The sequence below is a fragment of the Hevea brasiliensis genome, chromosome 18 (assembly GCF_030052815.1).
Source record: "Hevea brasiliensis isolate MT/VB/25A 57/8 chromosome 18, ASM3005281v1, whole genome shotgun sequence".
NCBI lineage: Eukaryota > Viridiplantae > Streptophyta > Magnoliopsida > Malpighiales > Euphorbiaceae > Hevea > Hevea brasiliensis.
Window position 1 is genome coordinate 42,554,591 of NC_079510.1, and position 22,660 is coordinate 42,577,250.

At 34.0% G+C, this 22,660-nt stretch overlaps 1 protein-coding gene across 1 annotated transcript; it reads left to right on the forward strand.

The window, feature by feature from the left end:
* Positions 1–15,096: 15,096 nt before the first annotated feature.
* Positions 15,097–20,106, forward strand: LOC110648862 (alpha,alpha-trehalose-phosphate synthase [UDP-forming] 6). Its single transcript, XM_021803223.2, has 4 exons — positions 15,097–15,342; positions 15,900–18,011; positions 18,089–18,362; positions 19,594–20,106. Exons 2-4 carry the CDS (start codon positions 16,009–16,011, stop codon positions 19,879–19,881), a joined length of 2,565 nt encoding a protein of 854 aa, XP_021658915.2. The 5' UTR covers positions 15,097–15,342; positions 15,900–16,008; the 3' UTR covers positions 19,882–20,106.
* Positions 20,107–22,660: the final 2,554 nt, after the last annotated feature.

Sequence of the window (22,660 nt, forward strand, 5' to 3'; positions counted from 1 at the left end):
GCTTTCCTAACTCAGAATTGCAATCTTGGCTCTAGGAGAAATGACTTATCTGCTTAAAAACAAAATGCATGAGAGATATTAGTCATTTTCATATCTTAAAATTTTAATTGTAAGCACTAATGGGTTTTCATTCAATAGTTTTGAAGTTATTTTTTAAAATTGTAAGATTTTGAATTTAAATTTTAGTGGAGATAAATAAAAAAAAATAAAATAAAAAATTTAAATATGAATGCATTCTATTATTATTTAGTTTAAAATAAAGTAAGTATTACCTTATTATGAAAAATAAGATAATTTAATAAAATTTTACAATTTATGTTATTTAATTTTCGTAAAATGATGCTTTTTCTCTATAAAATTATCAATTATAGAAAATTTATTAACTTGACAGAAAAAATAAAATATATTGACATAAAAGGATATATATAATATTATTTAATAATGTTAAAATATTATAAATAAAATTAAACAACATATGTTTATTTAGTATTTTATATTTAATATATATTATTTTAAATAAAAAATTTAAGATGTTATGAAAAACATGATAATTTAAAATATTGAAAAAATTTTATTTTTTTCATTGAATTAATAAAATTTTTCGTAATTGATTATTTTATAAAAAATAGTATCATTTTATAAAAAACGTAATGGGTTAAATTTTAAAATTTTTATTTTCTATAACAAAGTAATATTTATATTATGGCATGCACATAAATTTAAATATACATACAATCGCACAATTACACAATATAAAAAAAAAGAGAAAAATAATAATACAAAATTTAAAACAAGAGAAAAAAAAGTTTTACGACGATGAAAAAAGCAAAATATAATAATTCGTAACTCTTAAACTCTAGCTCCAGCCATAATCACAAATTTCACTTTTCTATTCTAATTAAATCAAGTTACAATTTAAATCTATAAAAATATATTTAAAATTTAAGTCACATAAAAAATAATAATTTAATTTGTTTTAACTCAAGTAATACACCTGAAATATGATAAGTCATTAATTGATCGTTAAAGAGGGAATAATAAAAATCAGAAATGTGGCATAGATTTGTTCATTTGTTGATGTTGGGCCCAAGTCAATTGGGCTGTACTGCTTAGCACACAAAAATGAAAATCAAGAACGTATTGTCTTGTTTTTTCATGAGTCTCATGAGGGTAAAAAAATTATTTTGTGGAGAGTGAAGTAAATGAATTTTTTTTTTAATTTTTAAAAAAATTGAGATAAAATAAATTAATTTCTTGAAAACTTGAAATTTTTGAATAAAACTAGCTAATTTATAGATTCTAGAAGATGAAATTTTGATGATATCCAACAGCTTTTTAGTTTGAAGATATTTAGTGCTGTCCATTTAGATTAATTTAAGCAAAGAAATTATAACCATTAACCATTGATTTGTTGAGAAAATAAATATGGTGAATTCCTTGTTCTTCTCATGATTTTAAATCTGCTTCATATTCTTGGTCAATAATTTGAAATTCCTTGCTCTTCCTTGTTCTTCTTATGATTTTAAACCTGCTTCATACTCCTTTGTAATTCTTGGTCAATAATTTAAAATTGAGAATTTGAATAATTTAAATATCCTATTTTTTTCTATTTGATTGGAATTATATATTTTATTTATTTTACTTTAATTTGCTTACATATACACAAGTTTGCAGATAATATTGAAAATTCTAAGCAAGATAAGACCTTAATTAATTGAAAGCATCATCATCATCATTATTATTATGCAACAATTTTTTTTTTTAATTACATGACCAATAAATTGAAGACATTTTCAATCAAAATCATGGACAATGGAAACCCAATTAGCATCAACTATAAAAAGGTCGATATGAAGGTATAATGAGTGGACAGTGACTCTCTTCTTATAGTAAAATATGCAATTAATTCATGGTTTCAGCTCAAGTTGATCTGCCCTCTGACATTGGAGAAGCTATTATCTTTAAATAAAATAAAATTATCAATCGACCACTGTGCATTTGCCACCCCCCATCCATCTAATCCATCCCCAATTGTTAATTAAATTAAATCTAACTTTCTGTGATAGCACTTGATTGCTAGTTAACACCACGCTGCCTCCCCACCAATTACATTCATTCAATTATTTGAAACACAAATTTCCTAAATGAGTACACTTCTCAATTTTGATGGTTTTATGGCTGCTGGTTTTGGGTTCACCACTATTTAGTGGTGATGAAGGTCACAGTATTAAATTTTAATTAAAAAAAATAATTTATTAAAATTAAATAATTAATTTTTAGTATTATTTTAATTAAATCTATGTAACACCCTTGATTTTTTTATATATTATTATTGGGCTTCGTGTAGGTATCCTCAATTCGCGGAAATTCGACAGTTGTCCGGATCTGTGAATTTCCGGCCAGACAGACCAGCTACCGGAAAAGTCTCCGAATTGGATCGAGGTTTTAGCTACCCCACCATTGTCAGGCATCCCGAGCGCGTTCCCGAAGTCGGAATCGGCAAAGGTAAACCCGAACCTTGCTTTTTCGTAATTTTCTAGTGCTTAAATAGGATTAAAAATCCATAAAATATTCGTGGTAGCTTAGAAAATTACGATTCTTTTTGCAATAGCTTAGTAATATTTCTAAGGACCGCGGAGCAAAGTTTTATAATTTTTAGAGCTTGTTTGGGCAGTTTTTGCAAAAATGATCAATAATAAGGACTAAATTGAAATTTTGCGTATTGTGATGGATGACTGATTTGATGGGCCCAGGAGGGGCTGTGTGATATGATTGAACTGTTGATATATGGATTGTGAGTATAGAAGTGTGTTTTGAACCCTTTTGCAGCTTGGGTAGGTCCTAGGTATAGGGGAGACTCTGCCGGATTTTCGGCATGACTTAGGACGTGTTGGGTCTTTTCTTGATTTGTATTGAGTCATTTGTATTAAATGATTGTAAGAAAATTGTCGTGAGCAGATGACCTTCTTCCTCCGCCCAGCCGCCTCAGTGACCACCGTCAAGTCTGTGAGTAAAATATTAATTTTAATTATAATTTCGATATTATTATATATTCAGCATGCCCATGCATCACTTATATGCATATATTTATGTAGTTAAACTCTAGGCACGATTTATGATGCATTGATAACTGTTAAAGTGCCATGATGTTGTTGTGGTAATTTAGAGCAGTGTGCGTGCGTTGGCGTGCGTGTGATGAGGTGTGGACTATGGATAGGACGGGTAGTCACGGCTTGAGTTCTTCGCTGGGACCCGATCCTTCGAGGGGTAGTCACGGCTTGAGTTCTTCAGGGACCCTGGATTTGGTTTATTAAGCGAATGTCCGCTTGAGTTCTTCACGGCACGAGTTGGATTTAAGAGAGTCAGTATAGGGATCGGCTCCCATATGTTATGATTGATGCTACGAGTGCGTGAGTGCTCCAAATTACCTTTTGATGTTATGATGTGAAAATGATGTTGATGTTGCATTTCACTCTACAGGTGCATTAGTTTTAGATAGTTATAGAGATTATGGTTAAAATTGATATTTTACTCTCTGAGTCGACGCTCACTCTGTTCAATATTTTTTTCAGCACAGGAGGATTTTATTTTTAGTTAACCTGCTTTTCTCCTTCGCAGGTTGTTTATCAATATTTGTGTAATTTTATTTACTCCTAGAATTTCCGCATGTGTTAGAAGTATTTATTTGATTATGGTCTGTAATATTATTATCATGTTGGACCTGTAAACGTATAATGATATGTATGTTTGATGGATTGGATGAGGGAGCTGAGCTCCCATTTATTTTTATGAGGATATGAGTATGTGGAGAGTGAGCTGAGCTCCCCAATTGAGTATTTATTGTGTTTACAGGTCGGGTGAGTCGAAAACTCCCCGTTGGAAAGTCCATTTTATGGCCGGACTCTGTCCGTTTGTTTTCTTGATACTGGGCCTAAATGGGCCTTAGAGTTGGGTTAATGAACAGTTAGGCTTACTACGGGCCTCGGGGGCTTTAGGCTGGCCTAGGTCCTAGTGCCGGTCCGGCCCATAGGTTGGGTCGTGACAAATGTGGTATCAGAGCCAGGTTCCAGATTCTTAGGGAATGTTCATCTAAAGTGTTGGGAAGAGTCTACTAGGAGTCACATGCGGAGTATAGGATTCTGTTTCGTCTTTTCCTGTAATTCTTTGTTTCTAGATTCTACGTTATACCTCGGGAAATATAAGATTACCTCAGTTAGTGTCTTGATTTTCGTGGAGTACATAGAAACATGAAATAGATTTAGCAAACTTATTGAGATCTACCTTGGAAATACGTACTCCAAGAAATGTTATATTTTTGTCAGTATGGGTTTAAATGGTGTGCCCATTTCGTGTAAGACACGAGTACATAAAAGTGAGTCTTAAAAGTACAGTTGCCCTAGATAAGGATGAGGATACCACTACTGGCAGTCATCAGTAGATGACCCAGTCAGAATAAGATTGTGATAATAGAAGATTCAAGAGAGATAAGAAATTAGGAGACCTAGTCTGTCAGGACGTATCGTAGTAACTATACAATATTCTCGATGTCTGCTCTGTAAGCTGCGATTACGATGCAAACATGAGATTATTGTGTAGAGCTGCGTGCATCCCGTGGTGCTCCATAATGAGGGTGTTTGAGATGGCTTCGTTTTGGTACAGTTATGCGAGCGAGTTCTATATTTGCAGAGGAGTTGGGAACTCTGGCTAAGAGTTTAGAGTTAGAATATTGAAAGGTCACGGTTGGGTGATAACTAGAGTCGATGACTCGATTACCCAGACGAGCTAGAGTTACATCAAGAGTTGCCATCGGACTGAGGTTTGGACTAGTTGCAAAGTAAAGGTGACACTTATAGAGTGAGAATAGTATACCTTGTGTGTATCAAGATGGAATAAAGTACAACTCTACTACCTAGAGAAGGTCGAAACTATGAATTGATGATTTATAGAGCTATGATATGATAAAAGAGTCATTAACTTGACATGGTTACGGCAAGGTGGTAGATGTAGTACCTTTGTTGCGACAAGTTAGGATATAGTCCTATCTTTTGAGAATGGATCGAAGGTTATTCGATAATGATGACTTATGGAATAGTGTCCCAGATGGGACTGTAGAGTGTGGTAGAGAGTACTTGGCTCGGGTATCCTGGAGAGGATACAAGTTCATTATAGGAATCATATATAATCAGATCACGATGGATGTAAATCCTTTGAATTGGATGACGGGTTTGGGTGCGAAATCTTAAGTTTTGGAATTGAGTAAACATGGAAAATAATAATAATAATAATAATAAAATAATAATAAATAAAATTACTGAGAATCGGTTCTCGAGGTAGTAAGGGTATTATGTAAGCTAAAGGATAAGAATAGAGATCATACAATAAAAGTATGATCAGTAATTTCTTGAGTTCCTTTCTAATTTCAAATTATTCAAAACAATAGTATAATCTAATTATAATAGTGTTAAGAGTAATAAATTAGCGAAGATAAATCACAGAAGGCCAATGGATAAAGAAAGTGCATAATGAAAGTTTGGGCAATTGATTGCAGATGCAATATAATCTAAATGCTAGTAGAAGTACTAGCAAGAGATGACAAAGGACCAAATCTGAGTATAACAGACATATGATAACGCGATAGAGACTCTGAAAGATATAGTTAGCAAGTACAGCTATTATGTTAGGAAGAAGAATGGAACCAAGGATAGAATAGTCAAGTTCTATTTTGGGTAAGACAAAGGAAATAAATGAAAGGACAACCTAAAGAGCGCATAATAAAAGGAACAAAGTTAAGATATAGGATAGGCTAAGTGTTATTCTTGGCAAGGAGAATGACAAGGATGGAAAACCCAAAATGGGACCACATTAGTGAGAAAAGTGATGGAGGTATGGAATACAATAATAATGAGTAAATGTTAGAAGGTGTGCGATGGTATTGCGGACTACCTAAATAGGTATAGAAAGATAATTTAGTAAGCGATAAGTTGAATAAAAGTCAGTCTAAGGGATCAAATAGGTATGATGAGAGGAAAAGAATGATAGATAATGACACATAGGTTTTAGGTTAGACTTTTGAGATAGTGAGAAGGTAGTTAGAGGTTCGTTATGAATGTCAGGCAAACATTTTTAGTGTGATCAACAGAATCACTTTGTAGTGAAGCAATAACGACAGGACAATAGTAGTGGTAGAACGAAAAGTGACAAGTCTGGATGGTTGTAAATCACTAGAAAGTTCAAGGATCAAATTAATGACCCTAGATAAGGGTGGAATTAGTGTTGAAAGAATCTATTAGCGAGAGAAATCTTTCAGGATTCAACAAGGGTTAAGGGCACAATATAAACGATGATAGATATGAATCATAGGTCGAGTATAAGTAAAGTTAATAAATTATAAAATATTATGTCAGGAAGGACGATGGTACAGTAAAGGGTTCATGCAGATGATACCTTATAGGTAGAGCACAATTGTGCTAGGAGATGATGAAATTTGAAGAGAGACTAAGAAACATAGGTTAAACGTTATTATATGGACAATCGGGCGTAGTTGAATATAGAGGATATTTTTCTTTCTTTTCAAGTTTAGCTCGTGTTTTGATTCGAGCGTTATATAAGGAGCAGATCGAGGCAAGGAGACCTAGTTATTTGAGATTTTGATAGGCACCAAATCATATAAAATTTCATGATATGAGAATGACAGTAAGTACATACCTAGTGTTAAGTATGAAAGGACGATCAGAGTAATGACAGGAGTTAAATTGAGTTAGCTACTAAGGCTTGCGACTGTTTTAAACTATGAGCTAGATGAAGTACTATTTATGGATGAGTTTCAATAGATGAAATTTTTGTTGATGGGTAATTTGAGGTTGAAGTTTAGAAAGCTATGAGCAGTATATATGATTATATTAAGGAGAATGAACACGTGAAGTATCTTGTTTGGAATTAAGGCATGACACATATTTCCTAAAGCCGTGTTAGTTCAGATGGAACTTATAGTTTATGGGGCTCATATTCATCCAGGATAAGCAATTTCCTACTAAGGCTGATAGGGAATGATAATGTTCTGATAGTTAAGTTGGAAAAAAGGGGATACAAGAAAAAAAATTTTTTTTCTATGGGTAATTATAAGTGTTACATAAGGTGAAGAATGTGCTGGTAGGAGTAAATCATAGGGTTAGAATTCTTGAAGTAATGAAACTAGTATTCAAGATAAGACTAAGAAATAAAAAGAAAGTTAAAGTTGATGATGGGATAGATATCTTTGAAGGAAAAGGTGTAAGGATGAGATAGGACTAAAATTAAGGAATAAGTACAGCAGGTTGAAAAGATACAAAAAATACCAAAAATAGGAAAAGGAAAGTGGATAAGATGCAAAGGACAGGAAGAGAGCTCGATAGAGTCAGTTATAATGACGAGGATAAGGAGTGTCTAACCACTGCCCCTGTGTTAACACTACCTATGAGCGGTGAAGGATATACAGTGTCTTGTGGCGCCTCGAGTTGGCCTAGGGTGTGTTTTGATGCGGAATGGAAAAGTAGTGGCTTATGCTTCAAGGCGGTGAAGAGGCATGGCGTAACTATCCCACCCATGATTTGGAAATGGCGGTTGTAGTCTTTGCACTAAAAATCTGGAGACACTACCTGTATGGTGAAGTGTGCGAGATATACACCGACCATAAGAGTTTGAAGTACATCTTCCAACAGAGGGATTTAAACTTGAGACAGAGGAGATGGATGGAGCTTCTGGAAGACTATGATTGCCCCATCTAGTACCACCATGGGAAGGCCAATGTAGTAGCAGATGCTTTAAGCAGAAAATCTTCTGGCAGTTTGGCGCACATTTCAGCAGAGAAGAGACCGTTGATTCAGAAAGTACATGAGTTGATGGATCAAGGTTTAATCCTAGATCTTTCAGATGAGGGGGTCTTGTTGGCTCATTTTTCAGTGAGGCCAGACTTGCGAGATATAGTTAGAGTTTCCCAACATAGAGACCAACAATTAATGAAGATCATAGAAAGAGTAAGAGTACAGCAGGGTGAAGGTGGTGAGTTTGGATTTGCCAATGATGGCGCCCTAGTGCAAGGTTCTAGGATATGTGTGCCCAATGTGGACAACCTCAGGAATGATATCATGCGAGAGGCACACTACACACTGTACAGTGTCCACCCAGGTTCCACCAAGATGTACCATGATATGAAAGATAGCTATTGGTGGAATGGCATGAAGAGACATAGCAGACTTTGTGTCCAAGTGCTTGACTTGTCAGAAGGTGAAGTTTGAACACTAGATAACGTCAGGGAAGCTGCAAGAGCTCCCTATCCCAGAATGGAAGTGGGAAATGATCACTATGGATTTTGTGACTGGGTTGCCTCGTACCACATGAGGATATGATTCGATATGGGTAATTGTAGACCGCTTGACCAAATTAGCTCACTTCTTACCTGTAAAGACTACATACTATGTGGCACAGTATGCCCGGCTCTACATTCGAGAAATAGTCAGATTGCATGGAGTTTCGGCTTCCATAATATTTGACAGAGGGCCCCAGTTCACTTCTCGGTTTTGGAGAAAGTTGCAGGAGGCACTTGGCACACAGTTGAACTTTAGTACGGCTTTCCACCCTCGCATGCATGGATCCGAAAGGACAATCCAAACATCGGAAGACATGCTTCGCATGAGTGTTTTGGATTTTGGAGGTCAATGGGATGATCAGCTAGCTTTGGTGGAGTTTGCCTACAACAACAGTTATCACTCCAGCATAGGAATGGCACCCTATGAGGCACTATATGGAAGAAAGTGTAGGTCTCCTCTGTGTTGGACAGAAATGGGAGAAGCGAAGGTGCATGATGTAGACCTAGTGCAGTACACTTCAAAGATAGTTCCTTTAATCAGGGAACGATTGAAAACTTTTCAAAGAGGCGTAAGAGTTATGCACTGCACGGAGGGATATGGAGTTTGCAGAGGCTATGTATTCTGAAGGTTTCTCCGATGAAGGAGTCATGAGATTTGGAAAGAAGGGCAAGTTGGCACCTCCGTATATTGGACCTTTGAGGTTACCGATAGAGTTGGAGCAGCTTGCTCACCGGTTGAGCTACCACCCAACCTCTCTCACGTTCATCCCGTGTTTCACATCTCCATGCTCAGGAAATACATTCCCGATCCTTCTCATGTACTGCAGCCGGATGTGATAGAGCTAAAAGAGAACTTGACATTTGAGGAGCAGCCTGTAGCCATTGTGAACTACCAAGTGAGACAGTTGAGATCAAAACAGATCCCTATGGTTAAGGTTTTGTGGAGGAGTCGATCGGTGGAAGAGTGCACTGGGAGTTAGAACGGACATGCGTGCAAGTACCCTTTATCTGCTCAATGTATAATCATGTGCTTTATTCACCTTGTGTAAAATTCGAGGACGAATTTTCTGTAAGGGGGAAGAATGTAACACCCTTGATTTTTATATATTATTATTGGGCTTCGTAGGTATCCTCAATTCGGAAATTCGACGGTTGTCCTGGATGCGTGAATTTTTCGCCGCACAAACCAGCTACCGGAAAATTCTACTAATTGGATCGAGGTTTTAGCTACCCCACCATTGTCAGGCATCCCGAGCGCGTTCCCGAAGTCGGAATCGGCAAAGGTAAACCCGAACCTTGCTTTTTCGTAATTTTCTAGTGCTTAAATAGGATTAAAAATCCATAAAATATTCATGGTAGCTTAGAAAATTACGATTCTTTTTGAAATAGCTTAGTAATATTTCTAAGGACCGCGGAGCAAAGTTTTATAATTTTTAGAGCTTGTTTGGGCAGTTTTTGCAAAAATGATCAATAATAAAGACTAAATTGAAATTTTGCGTATTGTGATGGATGACTGATTTGATGGGCCCAGGAGGGGCTGTGTGATATGATTGAACTGTTGATATATGGATTGTGAGTATAGAAGTGTGTTTTGAACCCTTTTGCAGGTTGGGTAGGTCCTAGGTATAGGGGAGACTCTGCCGGATTTTCGGCATGACTTAGGACGTGTTGGGTCTTTTCTTGATTTGTATTGAGTCATTTGTATTAAATGATTGTAATAAAATTGTCAGGTGAGCCAGGACAGCCTTCTTCCTCCGCCCAGCCGTCTCAGTGACCACCGTCAAGTCTGTGAGTAAAATATTAATTTTAATTATAATTTCGATATTATTATATATTCAGCATGCCCATGCATCACTTATATGCATATATTTATGTAGTTAAACTCTAGGCACGATTTATGATGCATTGATAACTGTTAAAGTGCCATGATGTTGTTGTGGTAATTTGGAGCAGTGTGCGTGCGTTGGCGTGCGTGTGATGAGGTGTGGACTATGGATAGGACGGGTAGTCACGGCTTGAGTTCTTCGCTGGGACCCGATCCTTCGAGGGGTAGTCACGGCTTGAGTTCTTCGCTGGGACCCTCGATTTGGTTTATTAAGCGAATGTCCGGCTTGAGTTCTTCACGGCACCAAAGTTGGATTTAAGAGAGGCGTATAGGATCGGCTCCCATATGTTATGATTGATGCTACGAGTGCGTGAGTGCTCCAAATTACCTTTTTGATGTTATGATGTGAAAATGATGTTGATGTTGCATTTCACTCTACAGGGTGCATTAGTTTTAGATAGTTATAGAGATTATGGTTAAAATTGATATTTTACTCTCTGAGTCGAACGCTCACTCCTGTTCAATATTTTTTTTCAGGCTACAGGAGGATTTTATTTTTAGTTAACCTGCTTTTCTCCTTCGCAGGTTGTTTATCAATATTTGTGTAATTTTATTTACTCCTAGAATTTCCTCATGTGTTAGAAGTATTTATTTGATTATGGTCTGTAATATTATTATCATGTTGGACCTGTAAACGTATAATGATATGTATGTTTGATGGATTGGATGAGGGAGCTGAGCTCCCATTTATTTTTATGAGGATATGAGTATGTGGAGAGTGAGCTGAGCTCCCCAATTGAGTATTTATTGTGTTTACAGGTCGGGTGAGTCGAAAACTCCCCGTTGGAAAGTCCATTTTATGGCCGGACTCTGTCCGTTTGTTTTCTTGATACTGGGCCTAAATGGGCCTTAGAGTTGGGTTAATGAACAGTTAGGCTTACTACGGGCCTCGGGGGCTTTAGGCTGGCCCAGGTCCTAGTGCCGGTCCGGCCCATAGGTTGGGTCGTGACAATCTAATTTAACAAATTTCCATAAATCAATAAAATGAAATTTATCTTGAGTAATTTGTATTTTTTTTCATTTTTAATAAAAATTAATGTATTCGTATAACTTTTGAAATTATATTATTGTAAAAAAAAAAAAAACCCTTCATTGATTAAAGGGTCAGGAATTCCCAAGAAATAATACTAATGCTTAAGAGTTTATTAATTATTAAATCTATATTGCTATAAAAAATGATGGGTCTAAGTTGATATGGATTACGTATATCCATATTAAGCAAAGAAATCGAAGGTGAATTTAATCCAACAGAATTTATATGTCTCTTCCAAGGGAATCGTTATTCTTTAATTTCTCACCTCAAATAAGAAAGTATGGAAATTTATTTAGATGCCATTAATTTACCGTATCTTTTTTTTTTTACTAAAAATTTTTTGGTGAGAAATTTTTAAATAAATTTATTTTATAATAATATTATAAATTTTAATTATTTTTCATATTTATATAATTATAATTAATGATTTAATTAATTAAAATTGAAATATTATAATATTTTTAGTAAAAATTATTGTATGTTGTTAAATATAAATTTAAGTCCACAAAAATGGAAGGCAAAATAAAATAAAGTTTAACAAGGTTGGTGAGCTGTGAGCCTCTTTTGGATAGTCTGATTGGTGCAGGAGAAAAAAGAGTGTACATTTTTGTGTAAACAAAAAGGACCTATAAAAGGAAGTCAAGTATTGCAACAAAATATCAATATCATATAAAGCAACTTTTCTCAAGAAAAGTCAGCAGTGAGAATTCTTCAATGATGTGTTCAATATAACGAGCATATTTAATATGACTTTACAAGCCAATTCGGACAAAGATTATAAGCATCATATATAAATAAGTATCTTAAATATAAAAAAAAATATATAAATATATTAAAAATGAATTATTATTTATTTATTTATTATAATTAATATAATTAAATTAATTATCTTTATATTATTTATAAATGAAAGAAAATTTACAAATAGTAGCAGAATAAAAATTCATTATATCAGTGGTTAACTATATTAATTATTATATAATAATCAACTAATCACTCTTTTTTAAAAAATATTAAAAATACATGTGACAGGATAAGACATCATTATACTTAAATTATTACATTTTTAAAATTATATAAATAAAATTAAATATAAAATATCTTTTTTAATCTCTAAAATTTATTTTACTACCTAAACTTCTAACTCCTAACATTATATATAATTATTCTTTCATCAGTCAGGTTATGTAAGCTAATAAGTTAAAATTGTCATGATTTATATAAAAATAAATAAAAAATTAATGGTAAGTTGTTATGCGTGAATTTTTTATATTTTGTAATAATTTTATCTTTTATAAAATAAATTTTATTTTATAAATAATCACATTTAAATGATAAAGAAAAAATTTCTTTCAATAATAAATAAATTAAAGCGAAATAATAATAATAATAATAGAAAGCACTTTTTTATGTCCTTTTAAATGTTACCCAATACGTAACTATGCTGCCCCATCCGTTCGATTGAATGGGTACTTTAATCCAACGGTCACAATGCGTCTATGCATAGCATTCACCATGTACAGCCGCCACGACTGACAAATCCAGATTTTAAAACCTCACCTTTTTTCAGACAATTGTTTACTGTGACTGTGAGAAAGCCGTCGCCGGCTCAGCATCGCCGTTGTTCGAGTTTCGTTCGTCGTTTTCTTTAAATCCAAGCAAAAAATGAAGAGGATTACACGCGTCGTTTTATAGGAGCATCCACGTGTATCGGTATATGCTCCCACATAGTTATTCGTGCTTATCCACTTTAATTAAATTATTATTATTTTTTAATTATTTTGATTAGTTTCTCGTCGATTTTTTTATAATCCTACATGTGGCTCAGTGGGTCCCGCATCGATTTCGTGGCGGATAAGTCAATGTGACATCCAGCTATTGTTGTTTTGGAGCTGTGCTCTGGACTCCAAGCCTTAGCCAACTGTTTCGGCCGATACTATTGTTCGTATTGGTTGTTATAACACCGATACATACTGCTTCGGCTACAATCATCGTCGACCATGCGTTTCCCTCTGCTTGTCTTGAATAGAAGCAAGGGCTATTCTGCCGCTGAATCGCTGATGACTATGAAGCTCATGCAAACTAAATGCTGATGACTATGAAGCTCATGCAAACTAAAACCCAGAATAATCTATTCATCATCGAAACACATGATCTCAAAACACAATTCCAACTTATTTTCTTTTTTTTTTTTTTTCCTCAATTTGTTGGAAAGCCAAATAGAAACACATCAGAGAGCCAAACAGAAATGCATCCACGAGGCGGGAGCTTTGGCATCGGGTGACTCGCAAAAATAGAAGTCGTCTTTGACGGCGATATTGTCAATGGTAGTGTTGATGGTAGTAGTGTAGGCCATAATGTCCAGAAGCCTTCGAACTGGAGCTATGGCTTGGGGGGGCAGATTTTCTTCTACCTTAGTAAAGACAGCGATGGCCAGAGCCCAGGGGCTTTGCACACAGTGATGATGACAGCGTGACGCAAAACACACTCCGAACGACAAATGCAAAAGCAAAATTCGATATGTTAAAGTACTTTTTTAACGAAATTAATTGAATAGAATCAAAAGTCGAAGTTTTTTCTTAATAATACTAATTGCATCAAATTGTTTTAACCAAAAACGAAACTAAATAATTGAGAATATCTTTTACTTCATAAAATTTATTTAATTTATGAATAAAATTTATTTATAATTAAATTTTTTTATTTGATATATTTTATATTAAAATTGAAATTTATTTAAATAAAATAAATTTTATATTTAAAATAAATAAAATAAAATAATATATAATAAAAATAATTTTATTATTTAAAACAAATATAAGTTTAAGTTTTAAATTCATTTGAAAATTCTGATAATTTAATAAAATTTAATTTAATTATAATAAATTTTATGAAATTTGATTATTACAAAATTTAAATAAATTTTTATTTAAATTAAATATTAAAATTTTAAATTTATAAAAAAATTTAATAAAATTTTATGAAATTTATTTATATTAAATACTACTTTAATATTATCTTAATTGTTATAATTTAAAATATAAAATATATAATAAAATTTAATATTAAATTTATAATCCACATGTTTTTATCTTCATCAACAGTGAATTTATTTATATCTATAATAGTTTTAAATTAAATATATATTAATATATTTTTTAATCTAAAATATTTATATACATTGGAATCGATTGAATCTAGTAAAGATTTTTCAATTTGATTCGGATGTAATTGGTACGGGTGGACAAACAGCGATTCTTACGAGATGCAGCAAAATAAGTATATATATATATATAGAGAGAGAGAGAAAAACCTAAATTTCGAAAGGCAATTACAGAAATATGAAAAAGAAAAAAAAAAGGAAGGGGCTTGAAAAATGAAAATAGAAACATCCGTCCGGTAAATCGGGTCAACCGAGACACGAATCTCGCTGCAATCCCTGTGATCTTGAAATGCTGCCAAAGGAGCTCGGATTTTTTGACAGGTACGCCTAGGAAAACCCTGTAAGAGCAAATAATATTAAGCACGGTATTTACCTCTAGACAGCTAATTTCAGACAAAAGCTCTCTCTTATCTGTGGGCCCCACTTCGTCCGCATGATGTCTTATGGCGGACGCACCTAAGGACAAAGAATAAGAACCAGAAACACTCTTTCGGTGTTTCTCCATTGCATTTTTCCTCCACTAATAGCCGTTGGATCTACCCTTTTTGTAATCACATCCAACGCTCAGCTTTACTTATCAGCTTCTCCACGTCTCTTGTTCTTTTTTTTTTTTAATTTTTTTTATATATTTGCTAAATTTGAAAGTAAAGTTCCAATTTTTTATATCATTATCATTCCTTCTCTCTTAGTTTGGCAGTGTGTTTATAAGGGCGGAGATGAGATAGATTCAATTGGAGAGCTAACAGAAAAAAGCCACCAAATTTTTTATCCTTTTCCCACCTGAAAGAAAAAGGAAAAGAAAAAAAAAAAAATCCTAGCTTTAGCTGCTTAGATTTTTTTTCTTTTTGGCTTGGGTAAAATCAGATTTGCATGCTACCGTGCAAAAAAGAAAATGGAATTCAATTTTCAAGAACCTGGTAATTTCTTGAACTATTCTTGATTTTATTATCATTTTTATTTTGGGTGGTCTCTGTTTAAATTTAAGCTTGGTTGGTCACTTTCTTTTTTTATTTTTTATTCTTTCACTTCAGTCTCCTCCTTTTTTTTTCCCTTTAATTTATCAAATAGTGCAAGTGTTGTAACAATCTCTAGTGGGGATATCTGGTTGTTGCTGCAGTATATTTTCTTTAGCTCAATAATCTTGAATCTATTCCATTCCTTTATTTCTCTCTCCTTTTTAATCTTGATAGCTAGAAGCTTCCTGGTTCTATCCAATCCTTTGTATGATTCATTTCTATCTATGTACACTGAAATTTCCCTTCCCTTTTCACTTCCTTTTTCATCTGGTTTTCTCTCTTCTTTGTTTTTTTTTACATTGAAGTAGCTAGCTCTTTCTTGTTTTAGAGCAACTTAGCGACCTTGTTTGAGTAAATCGTAAAAAGGGTATCCTCTGATTTGTATCTCGCAGTAGTTGTTGTTCTTAATTTCTTGGTTTACAAGATCTTAGTAACTTACAAGCTTAAATTTTGTAAAGGGTTGTCTTCCAGTGCGGAAGATTTTGTTTAAATGAGAGATTTATTGCTCACTGTCAAACAAAGAGCATAAAATTAGCTAGATTTCGTTGCAAAAACTGACAAAAGGAAATGGTGTCGAGGTCATACTCAAATCTTTTGGAGCTCGCCTCTGGGGAGTCTCCATCGTTTGGCCGCATGAGCCGGCGAATCCCGCGGATTATGACGGTGGCTGGCATAATTTCGGACCTAGATGATGACCCGTCGGAGAGTGTATGCTCTGATCCATCATCTTCTTCGGTCCTGAAAGACCGAATAATTATTGTAGCCAATCAGCTGCCAATAAGGGCACAGCGAAAATCGGATGGTAGTAAGTCTTGGATTTTCACATGGGATGAGAATTCACTTCTTCTTCAATTGAAAGATGGATTAGGGGATGATGAAATTGAAGTTATTTATGTTGGTTGTTTGAGAGAAGAAATTCACCCTAGTGAACAAGATGAGGTCTCGCAGATACTTTTGGAGACCTTCAAATGTGTGCCTACATTTCTTCCCCCGGATCTTTTTAGCAGGTTCTATCATGGGTTCTGTAAGCAACAGTTGTGGCCTTTGTTCCATTATATGTTGCCTTTGTCACCTGACCTTGGTGGTAGGTTTAATCGTTCACTATGGCAAGCATATGTATCAGCAAATAAGATTTTTGCTGATAGGATTATGGAGGTGATTAACCCAGAAGATGATTTTGTATGGGTGCATGACTATCATCTTATGGTGCTGCCAACTTTCCTTAGGAAGAGGTTTAATAGGGTGAAACTTGGATTTTTCCTCCATAGCCCCTTCCCTTCATCAGAGATTTATAAGACATTGCCTATCAGAGAAGAGCTTCTGCGAGCCCTATTGAATTCAGATTTGATTGGGTTTCATACTTTTGACTATGCAAGGCATTTCTTGTCTTGCTGTAGTAGAATGCTTGGTCTTACATATGAATCCAAGAGGGGTTACATAGGCCTTGAGTATTGTGGTAGGACTGTAAGCATCAAAATTCTGCCAGTTGGTATTCATATGGGTCAGCTTCAGTCAGTGCTGAGGCTTCCAGAGACTGAAGCAAAGGTTGTGGAGCTCATTAAGCAGTTCGGTGATCAGGGCCGGACAATGTTGCTAGGAGTGGATGATATGGATATTTTTAAGGGTATAAGTTTGAAGTTGCTGGCAATGGAACAGTTGCTTGTGCAGCATCCAGAATGGCGAGGCAAGGTAGTGTTGGTGCAGATAGCAAATCCTGCAAGGGGCAAAGGAAAAGATGTGAAAGAAGTCCAGGCTGAGACTTACTCCACTGTGAAGAGGATCAATGAAACATTTGGGAAGCCTGGATATGATCCTGTCATCTTAATTGATGCACCACTCAAGTTTTATGAAAAAGTGGCATATTATGTTGTTGCTGAGTGCTGTTTGGTCACTGCAGTAAGGGATGGAATGAATCTCATACCTTATGAATACATTATTAGTCGTCAAGGGAATGAGCAATTGGATAAGGTGTTGAGACTAGAACCCTCTATTCTGAAGAAGAGCATGTTGGTTATTTCTGAGTTTATTGGCTGTTCCCCATCTTTGAGTGGAGCCATTCGAGTAAACCCCTGGAATATTGATGCAGTGGCCGATGCAATGGACTGCGCCCTGGAGATGGCTGAGCCAGAAAAACAACTTCGACATGACAAGCATTACAAATATGTTAGTACTCATGATGTTGGTTATTGGGCGCGTAGTTTTCTTCAGGATTTGGAGAGGACGTGTCGTGATCATTCAAGGAGGAGATGCTGGGGTATCGGATTCGGATTAAGCTTCAGAGTTGTGGCACTAGATCCAAACTTTAGGAAGCTTTCAATGGAGCACATTGTATCAGCTTACAAGAGGAACACAACTAGGGCAATTCTTCTGGACTATGATGGTACTCTAATGCCTCAGGCATCGATTGATAAGAGTCCATCTCCCAAGTCAATTGACATCCTAAATGGCTTGTGCACAGATAAGAACAACATGGTTTTCCTTGTTAGTGCTAGAAGCCGCAAGACACTCACTGAATGGTTTTCTCAGTGTGAGAAGCTAGGATTAGCTGCAGAGCATGGATACTTCCTAAGGTAAATTGGTCTGAATTTGAAATATTATTGGGTTTGTAACATGGTTTAACTTGAAATTGATGATCATATGGCTCCAGGTTGACAAGAGATGCAGAATGGGAAACATGCGTTCCTGTAACAGACACTGCTTGGAAGCAAATTGCAGAACCTGTGATGCAGCTTTATACAGAAACAACTGATGGGTCCACTATTGAGGACAAGGAAACTGCACTAGTATGGTGTTATGAGGATGCGGATCCTGATTTTGGTTCATGCCAAGCTAAAGAACTTCTTGATCATCTTGAAAGTGTTTTGGCTAATGAACCTGTAACAGTCAAGAGTGGACAAAATACAGTGGAGGTTAAACCTCAGGTTTACATCAAAAATCCTTTCTTATGTTGTAATGCTGATTTCAATTTTCCCTACTTGCTACAATTTATCATACTAATAATTGAATTAAGATCATGTCCATTGAATCTGTGGATAGGTTATTTGGTAGGTGTGCTATTGTGATGACTTGGGTTATATTGAAGTACAATCATTGGACAGTTTTTAATAATGATCATAATGACAAAAGACACAGACCCATGAGAAGCATTCATGTAAATTCCATCCCACTTTGATTTGGTCTGCTTGAACCAAGTTTTTATTGATTTATATTACCAGTATTGTGAGAGTTAAGGGTGGCAGCATCACCATTCTGGCAGGCAAATATCTGCCCGTCTATCTACTTCTAGATATCATATTTGAATGGCAGACTTCAATTTTAATAAAGGAACGGAACAAAGAAAGTTACTGGATTCTGAAATGTATTCTATTGCACTTATATAAATCCAGGAGAAGTTGAAAGCAATGCATGTTAGGCCTCTTTTTAGTAATTGTGTTGTTAATAATTTACAGTGTGTTACTTGAACAGACACACATGCAGATTAGAAATAGAGAGAGAAAAATGAACGCAAGAATTTTATGTGGTTTGGAAATCAATGTCAGTTGACAGTCACCTGCCCTTTTCACTATATGAGAATGAGAATATTACAGCTCTCTTTATATTTACTTAATCCTTATGCATTCAGGATTCCTAAATATAAATAGGAATTACATGAGGGGCATTTTGCCCCTTGTCAAGGAATTCCTCCCCTTTGGCAGGGGCCTTAGAAACAGTAAATTTCCCTTGAGCAAATACAGGCCATAACTAAACATAGTGTTCATACGGACGAGTGTAGTGTACTAGAAATGGGTAGTATAAAACAACAACAACAACAATAATAACAAAGCCTTAATCCCAAACTAGTCGGGGTTGGTTATATGGATCATTTTTTTGTCATCCAGCTCAGAAATAGGGTCATTCATCTCAGAAATAGGTAACATACTTGCATTTAAAAAGAGCCAAGAAATGGATAAAAGCGTGCATTTAATTGTTTAGTTTAGTTTCACATGACCAGTTTGCCATTCCTATTTTTAATGGAATTGTCTTGACTCCCTTTTGAACCCGCTGCATGGTCAGAAGAATTCACAACTCAACCTAGATAGAAGAACACTGATCTGAGTTATAAGCTTAAAATTTGGCAAACAGCTTTTAATGAGCTTGTATTTATGCATGCAGGGTGTAAGCAAAGGGCTTGTGGCTAAACGCCTACTTTCCTCAATGCAAGAAAGGGGAATATCACCAGATTTTGTTTTATGCATCGGAGATGACCGTTCAGATGAAGATATGTTTGAGGTAATTACCAGTTCCATGGCAGGTCCATCAATTGCTCCAAGGGCAGAAGTATTTGCATGCACTGTTGGTCGAAAACCCAGCAAGGCTAAATATTATCTTGATGATACCGCAGAAATTGTTAGGCTGATGCAAGGTTTGGCGTCGGTTTCAGAACAAACAGTTACCGTGTAAGCTGAGTGAAAGGCGTACTCTCTTGTTTTCTCTGTAAATTTAAGCATGTAGGTTGATCTACATAGTTTTTGCTATCTTTTCCCGCTTTTCTTTCATGTACAAATCGTCATAGTGTTACTTTAGAGAAGCTGTGGAAGCAGAAACACTTTTTTCCCCTCTTTCTTTATTTCTTATTGCATTTGACCTCTTTGTAGTGCAGTTGTAAATATATGTTTGTGCCATAAATCTTGAGCTTGTTGAACTGCAGTAATCTCTAGATTAATGTTCTTGGAAAAGCTACCTGTTCAAAATGTATCCCTGTGATGTTATGCTTCTGCCCGCTCAAGCTCTTCTGGCTATGTTCTTGGTTGCGGTTAGTACTTTTGGTTCACAGCAGGACAAAGGAAGGAAAGGGTAGATAAACCATCTAGTCCAATTATGTTATTTGTCGTATTTATGCTTGATTTTTCTCTCAGCAAGTTTTCTTGGTGGGAATTCGGCGCCTGTGTAGATTCTGGTGCAAGTGCTGTAAATTGTCTTTATGCAAAATTTTGTACGTCTACTGGTATGCCCTATAAGATTGTTGTTTTGTGCAATTGACTTGCTTCTTGTTGGGTTAGGCTTTGTCCCTTTTCATAGTTCACATATGTTTCTTTCTGAAATTTGTCGTTTTTGTGACATTGGCTTTGACAAAAACTATTTGGCATTAGTCTTTGTTCAATCATGGATTAATGAGAGGTTAGGCACTTTGTTAACCATCCAAAGTGGAATGCTGTATTGTCTTTCAGCATTTGTCGTCCTCATTTAAAATTAGTAATTCCTTGTTTCATACACATAGTTTGGATTGGCAGGAATTATGAACTCAGTCCATTTTTGTACTGGTGGGATCAAATCCCCATCTCAGGAATGGTGAACAATCAGAACACAAGCTAAGCTTAATTCCTTTCAGTAAATGAAAGCATATTACTCAAATTTAGTAGTAAAGTATAATCTTAGAGATTCTAACATTATATAATATTCAATCTAAAACTCAAATTTATAAATAGATTTTCAAGAATAAATTTGTTGTTTATAAAAAATTAATATTTTAATAAATATTGAATAGAGTTTAAATATGAGAAAAGACAACCTATTGAATTGAAATTGATTTTCTGCGCGTCGATTTTTTTTTTTGGACAGTGAATTTCAGTTAAATTGATTTACTTAATTCTTAGTGTATATATTTACTTAATTCTTAAAATATATAGACTTTAAGAATCTTTAGTCCAATGGTAAAGGGCTCATTCGATTTGTGGTTAGAGGTACCCCATACAAGTCCCAAGTTGCAAAATTGTGTAAGTTTATTGGTTTGGTCCAAGAAACTTCACAGCGGCCCTTTTCCTTTGGGCAGCGGCAACAAAAATTTTCATGGAAAACAAATGTTGTCTCTGAATTGCTTACTTTTTAGACTTCTTTCTTTTTTTTTTTTCAATAAAAACTGCTGTTAATATTTTTTTAAATATATTAATTGAAAGATAATAATTTAAAATATTTTAATTATAAAAACTCTAAAATAATAAAATTAAATTACTTCTTTTAAATAATATCTAAAATAATTTTTTTTTGAAAGTGATGCTGCAAAATTTTTATGTTCTCTTGATTTATCCGTTTGTTAAATTAATTAATTTATTTTATGAAAAATAATTTATATATAAAAAGTATTTTTTATGAAAAATATTTTTTATTATTTGATTATCACGTCAAACTAATAATATGTATATATTATGCATATATAAATATTTTTATATTTTAAAAAGATTTTTCAAATTTAAAAAATGATATTTTTTTTTAAATAAGAATTTTTTTAAAAAAAATAATTTAATTTTCCTTTAAACAAGAAAAATTTTCATTGACCTATGTTTTTAATACTTAAATGCTAAAAAATATATAAAAATAATTTTTTAAAAAATATTTTATGTGCAAGGCTAGTTGTACTTTGCAATGTTTATTGCCTGCTGCAAGTTACCTAATTTTTCTTTCTTCATCTTCTTTTTCCGCCCAGAATTAGCGGAGGGGATACACCCAAATTAAAATTCAAGTCCTGGAGGGCTAATCAATGCTGAAGAGTTCGTTAACAGTTTTAGAGATGGCAACCGATTTTTGTAGGTATTTAATTTAATTAAATTTTAATAAAATAAATTTAAATAATATATAATTAATTTAAAATATATTTATATTTAAAATTTAATATATATTATAGTTTCACATTGAGTTTAGATTATATATATTGAATACTTATTATCTGAATTAATTTATATAAATATTTAATTAGATATAAAATATATATTTTTTTATAATAATATTTATAAATTTTTATATATTTTATTTTATATAAAATAAAATTAAAATATTTTATAGAATTATTAATTTTTAAAATATAAATTATTTTTATATAAAATTTTAATTAAAATATATAAAATTAAATAAATTTAAATATTTTTTAAATAATAATAATAATAATATTTAATAATTAAAAATAAATTTTAATTAATTTTAAAATTAATTTAAATTTAAATTTAGGTAGCGTGAGTTTTATAAATATCTCTATCCATCGCCAGTTTCAAAGGTTCACATTCCAAGGTTCACATCTGTTGAAAAAACATTGGGAAAGTTTCTGTGAACACACAACAACCGCGTATCACATAATTGCTTGGTCTAAAGCATTTCGGCTTAGGTCAGTAGTCCTCCAAAATGAAAATTATTGAGACCATGACCCTGTCTTTTCTCTGATCGATCAACGCCTAGAAGATTGCTGCACATA

Bases quoted from the DNA above. Each gene is read 5' to 3' on its own strand.
- LOC110648862 (XM_021803223.2), top strand. From the start codon at position 16,009: ATGGTGTCGAGGTCATACTCAAATCTTTTGGAGCTCGCCTCTGGGGAG. The intron at 18,012-18,088 runs GTAAATTGGTCT...ATATGGCTCCAG, and splicing joins GAGCATGGATACTTCCTAAG to GTTGACAAGAGATGCAGAAT. The intron at 18,363-19,593 runs GTTTACATCAAA...TTATGCATGCAG, and splicing joins CAGTGGAGGTTAAACCTCAG to GGTGTAAGCAAAGGGCTTGT.